The 10,220-nt window shown below is 44.9% G+C and overlaps 1 protein-coding gene across 1 annotated transcript; it reads left to right on the top strand.

Annotated features, from left to right (window-relative positions):
• Positions 1-4,361: 4,361 nt before the first annotated feature.
• On the top strand, positions 4,362-7,966 carry LOC142588919 (uncharacterized). The gene is made up of 6 exons (XM_075700730.1): positions 4,362-4,423; positions 4,651-4,858; positions 5,786-5,983; positions 6,335-6,534; positions 6,887-7,072; positions 7,151-7,966. The coding sequence occupies exons 1-5, from the start codon at positions 4,362-4,364 to the stop codon at positions 7,065-7,067; spliced, it is 849 nt and encodes a 282-aa protein (XP_075556845.1). The 3' UTR covers positions 7,068-7,072; positions 7,151-7,966.
• The last annotated feature ends 2,254 nt before the right edge of the window (positions 7,967-10,220 follow it).

Raw genomic sequence — 10,220 nt, 5'->3', positions numbered from 1 at the left:
TCCAATGCAGCACGATTGTACAAGTGGTCCAATACTTTACTGTTGCTCGCAGGTTCTAATTTGCGAGACTGACCACGGTGTTCATTAGAGCTACTTTTCTTTGCCAGGACCAGCAGTGTCTCCACTCTGACATAACAGTACCATGAATGTTGCACTTGAATACACCACCGCGCTTGCATCCGGTAAGTGTCGGTGCTTACGTTCCGTTTTCTTGTTGTCGATGCGCTCTTGAGGCATTCAGTCCTTTATCTTCTAAGGTATATTTCTCCATAGATCAATTACGTTCATCTGGGAGAAGGTTGTCCCAAGATTCCTGTTTTTCCCGTCATTGAATACCGTTATTAGCTGTTACAGTACAGGACGTTAGATATTCCAACCAACCGAATATTTTTGCCCTGGCTTTGAAGTAGTCCTCCCTTCGTTGGCATTTCACTCGAGTCTTCGTATCGATATGAAAGCAGACTACCGTCGGCCGTGTCCCAGTTCATTCCTAGAACACTGGCTTGGCTTGATCACGTGAGAACGGCACCTTGATGCGCATATAAATTCTCATTTCTTCACCGTTTGATGTCCCTTTGAAAATATTCATTGCAGCTCGGTGAAATTTTTCGCTTCTATGTACACGCCTTCTGTCTGTTTTCTTATGATGTTCCAAGCATAACTTCATCAACGCAAACTCATTTACGTTTGCTGCCATTACAAGAATTTCCTCGACAATTCATTAACAATGTTGGTACATCTGCATTCAAATTTGCTCCTGTCTGAAGATAATAATTCAGAACATTCCTGATCTTAATCACGAGGCGTCAAATACTACGCTTAATTTTCTTGCTAGTTGGTCTTTTCGAATTGCTTCATGGCGTGATATGGTAGTTATTGTTCGGATTCTTCCGAGCACGCTCGTTCTTCCATTTCAAGCGTGAAACATCTCGCATTCAACAGCCGTATTTTTATCTCGGTATTGAATTCGTCTGTCTTCGAGATCGTCTTCCGATTGCTACTTCGTCGATTTCCACGTTAACTTGCTCTATCCTTCTGTACAGTCCTTGTGACCACATAGTCCACTTCATGCATCGTTTCTTTCTGAGGTGCTAAGCCAGTATATTCCACCATCAAAAAGTTCAAAATGGAAGTCGCCAGCTTCTGCGGCGTCAAGAACCATGGCGAGTTTAGCGTTTCGTTTAAACTACATGGGTCAGGCACGATCCAGTCGGGCATTTTCGATTTTCCATTGTATCTTCGTTTCGTCTTCCTACTGGGCTTTCATCCTCACCTCCACTGCTGGTAAGTGTCGTTTACACGGGACTCGTATTAAGACTCTGTACTCCAATGTTTAACAAATAAGCATTGTGCCGCTACAGGTTTTGCAATCCTGTTTCCAACTGCGGTCCTCAAAGGTATCCAGCGTGCCCCTGCACTACTCTACGGTCTGCGCTCCAAAAGATTGCTTCAGCCACGAGCATCACCTGTTATAGAAGCGACTACTACTTCTACATTCCCTCGCCAGTGGAGCCCTGCTGGTAGACAGGACTTGTCTCCTCGCCTAGCACTACTAATGGTAAGCGTCGTTTAGATGCCAGATTTATTGGTTCCAAAAAAAAAAGTATACGACAAATATACAGACGAGGGTCCCAAAGTGAGAGAACTGTTGTAGGACCCTCGGTTAATGACATTTATGGTGATATCAATAGTCAGCAAATTAGCGTTATTATAAACATCTACAGATCAAATACATCATTAGACATGTCATTTACAATCAAACACGAAAACGCACGTTATAAAAGAAAATCGGAAAAAAAGCATGGATGTAATACAAGAAATGACATGTGAGATAAGTCAAAGGTACACCGCCAGATCGTAGTCAAGTTATGGCAGGTGATGATGCTTAAGATGATTTTTAAACATTGCAAGAGTAACCCGCCGTGGTTGCTCAGTGGCTATGGTGTTGGGCTGCTGAGCACGAGGTCGCGGGATCGAATCCCGGCCACGGCGGCCGCATTTCGATGGAGGCGAATTGCGAAAACACCCGTGTACTTACATTTAGGTGCACGTTAAAGAACCCCAGGTGATCAAAATTTCCGGAGTCCTCCACTACGGCGTGCCTCATAATCAGAAAGTGGTTTTGGCACGTAAAACCCCACAATTTAATTTTTTAATTTAAACATTGCAAGAGAAGTACAGGATTTTATGGTTGGTGGTAATTCATTCCAAAGAGAAAATGCAGCGAAGGAAGATGTTTTTTGCCGTAATTGGTATGAACCATGTGTAAGGAGAAATTGTTCTTAGTCGCAAATCTGGTCATATTTTTAATCTGCAAAAGGTCAACTGCAATAAACGGAAACGTAAGGTTGTGAAGCAACTTGTGGAGTAAGACGAGTATGTTAAACTGGAACAAATTATTAATAGGCAGGATATTATACGCGCGAAGTAACCGAGGCATTGGATTGCATGGAGATAGAAGTCATAATGCGTACTGACGGATTTTTGGATATGTTGAATTCATAAGTGACAAGCGTACGTGGTGCCCCATGAAACAATGCCGTAATGCAATGAACCTAGTTGGTGGAGTTGAGAGAATCCGGAAGATCATTAATATATAAAAGGAAAAGCAAAGGCCCCGAATTGATCCCTGTGGTACACTTTGGTTAATACATATTGTTGCTGAGAAAGTATTCGCTGCATGCACTGTGTATGGTCGGTGAAGTAAATATTTTAAGAATGTTAGCGCAGGACCGGTTATACGATAAGAGTCAAGTTTATTAAACAGGACTTGATGGTTAACCGTGTCATAAGCTTTACTGAAGTCTAAAGATACAGATATAAGTTCCCCGAATCAATACATTTCTTTATGTAGTCGGAGATAGAACAGCTAGATTCGTGGAACTTCCAGGGCGGAAGCCAAATTGATTGTTCTTTAGCCAGTTAAACTTTGTTAAGTAGTTGTCAAGACGTTTAACAAATAATTTCTCAATGAGTTTACTAAGGCAGGAAAGAATTGCAATTGATCGGTAATTAACTGCGTGTTGTCGCCTTTTTTAAAAACAGGAATAATCTTGGCATTCTTTAAAAATGAAGGGAATGCACCTTCTTTAAACATAAGGTTGATAATATTAGAGGGTGTCGCAAACTAAATGCGCAACCAGTTTTAAATGCCTGACACAAATATTGTCTAAGCCAGGCCCTGTGTTTTAAAGTTGGCAATCGTGGAGCACACTTCATTTGGTGTAGCTGGTAACAAGATTGATTGTGTCGTACGGCTCAAAGTATTACGCAACTGCGCATGTATGTTATTAGTGTAAACAGAAGAAAAGTAGTCCGAAGAAGCATTAGCAATTTCGTTGGGCTCAGAAAGAGCGAGACTATTGTAATTTATTTTGGTTATAGAGGCATTAACAGACGATTTTTTTAAGAAGAGTTCAATAACTGCCATTGCTTTTTGGGGTTATCCTTATTCTGATCAAATTTATTTTCGTAGTACCTTTTCTTTTTCGCCGGTTTAAGTAACATTCAGTAATTTACAGTACCTACTATAGCGTCTAGCTAGTCCAGTATTAAAGGGCTGACGTTTAGTTTTCTTGTACATGTTTTTCTTCTTAAACTTTCTAGAAGACCGCCCGTCATCCATGGGTTGCGCGGATATTTATACTTCTTCCCACATTTTATAGTGCGCGTATTAGTCGAAACGGTCAATAAAAATAAAGTACAGAATTTGTTTAGTGCTTCTTCGGGATCAGACATAGAATTACTTGGCGACCAATAAGTTTCACTGATGGCTTCAATAAAGGTATCTGCACTAAATACGGAAGTGAAGTAGCTATTATCGCTCTCATGTATTTCATTCCTAAATGTAAGAAAAACAGGAAACTGAATCGGTTATGTTAGTATTAATAACCCCGAAGCAAGGCGATGGTGATATGCTAGATAACACGTGATCAATTAGCGTACTGCTCCCACGAGAGGCTACTCTAGTTGGGCAGTCAATGAGTTATTCAAAACCGAATCCAGCAAAACAATCTAAGTTGTGTACGAGGTAGCTTCAGTGTCAAGTAAGTTAATATTAACATCACCTACAATCCCCACATCCTTATTTTCAAAAGCTAGCTTGGACAATACTGCATCAAGAGAAAGCAAGAAATCGTTAAGGGAAGATGACGGTGAGCGATAAATGCAACCAAGGATCAAGTGCTTATTCTTAAGGAATGACCGGTCGACTTCTATCCACACTGACTCGCAATGATTCACGTTAAGTGCCAGATCAAATCTGCGAGCCTGGGTGACCGCTTGTGAAACAAAAATGGCGGCGCCTCCATGACTTAGTTGGACGATGACAATACTCGGGTTGATAAGATGGAAAACCGCTCATGTTGTTCTGGGAATCGCAAAGCAAGGTCTCCGATACAGATCAAAGTGAAGACATGTTGAAGTGAGGCAATGAAGTTATAATTACATCCATGTCCTTACGAAGGCTACGAGCATTGAAGTGAATGAGTGATCGTTTATTTGCGGTAAGACGAGATTTTACGTCAACGGGGTAGAGCAAGGCCATGAAAAAAAAGAGAAACAAATATTTACAGTGAATCACGTGAAAACTCACGGGACTCGTATTACGGCTGTGTCCTCCACTGTTTAATACGCACTGTGTCGTTACAGGGTCTGCAGGTTCTGCAATCCTGTTTCCAACTGCGGCGCCAAAGCGTATCCAGCGTGCCCCTGCACTACTCTACGGTCTGCGCTCCAAAAGATCACTTCGGCCACGAGCATCACCTGTTACAGGAGCGACTACTACTGCTTCTACATTCCCTCGTTAGTGGCGGCCGTGTTGGAAGACTGGCTGTCTCATCGCCCTGCACCACTACTGGTAAATGTCGTTTGCTTGGCACTCGCACTACGGCTGTCTAAATCGGAATTGTTACAAGTTGGGATACATTACAAGTATTTAGTATGCACGAGGAAATCCCATAGCCAGACTGCATCGGGACCTTCTGTACAAGAAAAGTTACGATAGTTGAGATCTCAAACAGTAGCATATAATGTAGTATACAAGCAACAGGAAATGAACATGAACAAAGCCAAAATACAGAATTCATTACAAATAACAAGGTTTAGTTTATCTCATGGTAGCAAGAATGGTATGGGAATAAAATACCAGTAGTTTATCTACAAAAACAAAAGAAAAAGAACGGACAGAAAATGGTTACAGTAAATTTTCTCATTAGTCTGTCAATAATAAATGAGTGTTCCTTTTTGAATTAGTGTAAAGATCTTTTGCTTTTCATAATGAGAGGAAGTGTTCCATACTAACATGGAAGAATTCCACCGTTTGTTTACCGTAGTTAGTGCGGATTGTTGGTGAAACTCGTTATTCAACGTGAATCTAGTGGTACTATGAATTGTCAGGTTAGGTGGTGAAAATGTGATCGATGGTAGCTCATTACGTAGAACTCATTAGGAAGAAATACCTAGGTTGTATTTAGTGAGCCCAGAAATACTAAGGATGTTATTCTCGTGCAGTAAGGGAGAGGCATTGGAAAAGCGTGATGGCTCGGTTCTGAACTGTTGGAAGAGCCGCAAAATCTAATGTCGATGAGACAATGTTTGCCTTCGCGCGCTTTACTAACAGTCGGCTTTCTTAGTTCTTTAATGGAAACAAGCGGTGATATTTTTCTTGTCATTAGATGTGGTGGGAACGCGATGAACAATGTGGAGATCGCTAGGCCATACGGGACGGCCACCTCTGTCCCCTACCTCCACCAGTGTTTCCCAAGTAAGCACGGTGTCGTTACAGGTTCTGCACTCCCGTTTTCGATTGCGGTGGGTATCTAGCACGCTCCTGCACATCGATTCTACGGCCTGCGCCCCCAAAAGATTACTTCGGCCACGAGCGTCACCTGCTACAGGAGCGACCACTACTGCTTTTACATTGGGTCGCCAGTGGCGTCCTGCTGGTAGACTGAACTTGTCTCCACGCCCTGCACTACTACTGGTAAGTTTCGTTTACACGGGACTCGTATTAGGACTCTGTCCTCCAGTGTTTAACAAATAAGCACTGTGCCGCTACAGGTTCTGCATTGCAGTTTTCAACTGCGGTCCTCAAGCCTACCCAGCGTGCCCCTGCACTACTCTACGGTCAGCGCGACAAAAGATTACGTCTGCCACGAGCATCAGCTGCACTAGGAGTGATCACTACTGCTTTTACGTTGGCTCGCCAGTGGCGCCCTGCTGGTAGAGTGGACTGTCTCCACACCCTGCACTACTACTGGTAAGTTTCGTTTACACGGGACTCGTATTAGGACTGTCCTCCAGTGTTTAACAAATAAGCACTGTGCCGCTACAGGTTCTGCATTTCCGTTGTCAACTGCGGTCCGCAAGCTTACCCAGCGTGCCCCTGCACTACTCTACGGTCAGCGCCACAAAAGATTACTTCGGCCACGAGCGTCACCTGTTACAGGAGCGACCACTACTGCTTCTACATTGGGTCGCCAGTGGCGTCCTGCTGGTAGACTGGACTTGTCTCCATGCCCTGCACTACTACTTGTAAGTTTCGTTTACACGGGACTCGTATTAGGACTCTGTCCTCCAGTGTTTACCAAATAAGCACTGTGCCGCTACAGGTTCTGCATTTCCGTTTTCAACTGCGGTCCGCAAGCCTACCCAGCGTGCCCCTGCACTACTCTACGGTCAGCGCTACAAAAGATTACGTCTGCCACGAGCATCAGCTGCTCTAGGAGTGACCACTACTGCTTCTACATTGGCTCGCCAGTGGCGTCCTGCTGGTAGACTGGACTTGTCTCCACGCCCTGCACTACTACTGGTAAGTTTCGTTTACACGGGACTCGTATTAGAACTGTCCTCCAGAGCTTAACAAATGGGCACTGTGTCGTTACAGGTGCGGCGCTCCCGTTTTCGACTGCGGTGGGTACCCTGCACATCGACTCTCTGTTCTGCACTCAGAGTTTACTTCGGGCACCAGCATCAGCCATTCCATGAGCGACTGCTATTGCTTCTACGTTCTCTCGCGGACGGGTCTTGCTGGCAGATTGGACTTAGCCTGGCGCCCTTGCACTTAATTCTGGTAAATATCGCGTGCACACGTCTGTACTGTACCTACGTGTTTTCGAATGACCAACAAACAGGGCTTGTGTCATTCCAGGTTCCCAGTGTTCGCTGTCGCTTGTGGTGCAAGAGAAATGTTCCAGCACGCTCATTTACTAGAACATTCCTGGCCTTGCCTCACGAGCAACCATCTTCAGCAAGGGCGTCCTGCCGCGTCCTCTATACAACAAACAAGCTTCCTCATAATCGTGAACGCGTCGCACGTCTGTCATGGCGGTGTCCTGCACTGTGTGGACGGCGTTTTCATGCTCTGAAGGACTGCGTGTCGTCACCGTCCCGCGATCGTCCATCGGATGTGCTCCTACAGTTGTGTTGCCTTTTGCACAGGCATATTTAGGAAGTTTAGCGTAGCAAGCTTTTCTGCTTTGGAAGGGGGGTACGATGCTCTGGGAATGACGGCGCTTGCGGGAATCGGGTTAATACGAAGCAGAACAATAAGAAAAAGGTCTGGTTACGTGGACACTACTTAGTCCTTAATAAGGGACGTCAATGTTTTCATGAGCCGATCTGTAAATTTTTGGTGGCGAGAGTAATGGACATTCATTGGCATTGTGCACTTTTATTGTAGTGTGTGTGTGTGTGTGTGTGTGTGTGTGTGTGTGTGTGTGTGTGTGTGTGTGTGTGTGTGTGTGTGTGTGTGTGTGTGTGTGTGTGTGTGTGTGTGTGTGTGTGTGTGTGTGTGTGTGTGCCTGCCTGCGTGCCTGCCTGCCTGCGTACACGTGTCGCCTACTCCGTGCTCCATTTCTTTTTCGATCGAGAACGCATGATACGAGCTCAGCTGCTAGCTGGCGCACTTCGAATTTTTCATATGTTGGTAGCATTTCCAGCGTCACAGTTGCTTCACTTTTTCCCGGTATATTCCTGTTGAGAGATTCCTGGTTTGATGGTTTATTATCGTCTATGGACATCCGCTTTTGGGTTGGTCGAACCACTGGTTTCTTTGGCTTTGTTCCTTGGGTTGATCTCTGTGCTCGTTCCAGCATTCAGCAGTTGTATTGAGGCGTCTTTCTCGCGCCAGAAACAGTCTTCACACATTTTCGGTTCTTCCACGTCGCTCATCACTGACTCGAAAAGAATAACATGCCACTACAAAAGGACACAATGTCAATGAATGGGAAAGGGGAGGGTGGTTATTCTCACCAACGGAAATTTCCTGATTTGCTCATGCAGACAATGACGTCGCTCTTTAAGACTGGTTGGTGGTAAGTGTCACCGGGCTCGCTTTTCAATTTTTTTGGTGTCCTTGACTCATCAAATGCTGTTATGGATCTACATGGTGGAACCTATGTATTACCTGTCGTTTGTTTATCGGATAGTACTACCTGCTGTCGTCGCTTGTTCACCGCGTATACTTCGCCGTAGTTTCATGTGTCCACAACTATCGCGTACCCTGCAAGATCGGTACTCATACTGAAGTGCCATGGCACCCTTCAGGCGGCTGTACCGTCGTTGCCTGCTGACTGTAGTTCAGATTACGAACACTTGTGCAATTTCGTGATTAAAATGCATCGCGTGAGCCATTGTCAAACAGCTGCTGCGAAGGGGCTGCATGCACTCCCATTATGCCAACTCGTGTGCGAACGCGTCCAGACAAGTGACGGGCACGAGCACGCTCAAAGAAATCTTCATTAGAAAATGTCCGCTTTACTTGTATTTTTTGTGTTGGAGTTAAGCTTACCGGAGTTTCCCCCGTAATTTTTTTTTTATGTACGCTATGTTGATCTCCATTGCTCTTCGAAAGCATATGAATGCGTTTGCTGTGAATAGTGTTTGAATTTGCACATGCTACAGCTATTATGCTAATCTCGATATAAGAACCCACACTTGATTTATTAGGAATTACTTTCATTGTTCTCAACCTGTAATAACCTTACCTCTGCGTTGCTTCATAACGAAAATAGGAGCACTGTTCTTGGTAAATGGTTGCGTGTGCCGCATTACTTTGCCTATTTTTTCGCTGCTTTCATCTGCTGTGATTAAAAAGTCGGGCAACCATGCATGCGCGATTGTGCTCACTCAAATGCATTTTTCTTAAAGGGACACTAAAGGCAGATAAGTTGACGTGGTCTGTTTAAACATCATTATATAAACCTCGCAACGCCTGTTTCGTGCTAAGAAAACACTCTTTACCAGAAAATTGCATCTGAAGGGCCTGAATACCTGTTTCGAAATTGAAGTTTCCCGCCACCGAGCCCGGGGAGTGGTGACGTTGCATACGCCGTCGCCACCCTTTCCTGCCGTCGGGGAGCAAAGCGGAGCCCGACAGACGGCGGTACCGAGCCAAGACAGATGGGCGGATTCGCCGCTGCAGCTGCTTCAAGTGGCGTAGACCGTTCGGGCATCCCGCGTCATCACATTGAAACTGAATTCTAAGCTACTTGCAGTTTGTGCGAGTATCGCGATCCGGCAAACACCAGCTCAGCACTGCGCCATAACTAATGAAACGCGAAAGCGTGGGTGGCACGGAGTCGAGAGATAACGAAACCTTTCGACCGCCCGCGTCGTTGTCAGTGTTATGTCAATGAGCTTTTTTTTTTGAACAGTGAAATAGAACAGGTCAAGCAGGATTTTATTCCGTCTTGCAATACAATGCAAGGACATTTTGTGCAACGAGTGGTTGAGTACTAGTGACAGAACTTAACTGAGGAGTGCTTTCGTCATCGGGCAACTATACTTGTCTCTAATCATGTCCGGTATTTACCTCAATTTCTCAAGGCTCTGTTCGCCATAATATTGACGCCTTAGATATTCCCGAACCATAATTTATCACCTTAGCTCGACTTAATATTTGCCTTTAGTGTCCCTTTAACCTCGAACATAGACAGCGCAATGTCGCCTTACTGTAGGAATTGTCTTTTTATTTTCCATCTTCAGTCACACGACAGTCCTGCAATTGCGCCACACGATGCTCGCAATCGGTTTACGATAGGACCAGTGTGAAGATTTTGACTTCTTGCTATGCGTCCGCGTGGTTGCTTAATGGCTGTGCTGTTGGGCTGCTAAGCACGAGGTCGCGCTATCGAATCCCGGCCACGGCGGCCGCATTTCGATGGGGCTGAAATGCGAAAACACCAGTGCACTGCAATTTAGGTGCGGATTAAAGCAGC

This window comes from Dermacentor variabilis, chromosome 7 (assembly GCF_050947875.1).
Source record: "Dermacentor variabilis isolate Ectoservices chromosome 7, ASM5094787v1, whole genome shotgun sequence".
In the NCBI taxonomy this organism is placed as follows: domain Eukaryota; kingdom Metazoa; phylum Arthropoda; class Arachnida; order Ixodida; family Ixodidae; genus Dermacentor; species Dermacentor variabilis.
Note: the sequence above shows the minus strand (reverse complement) of the source record. Positions and strands in the feature narration are given on the sequence as shown.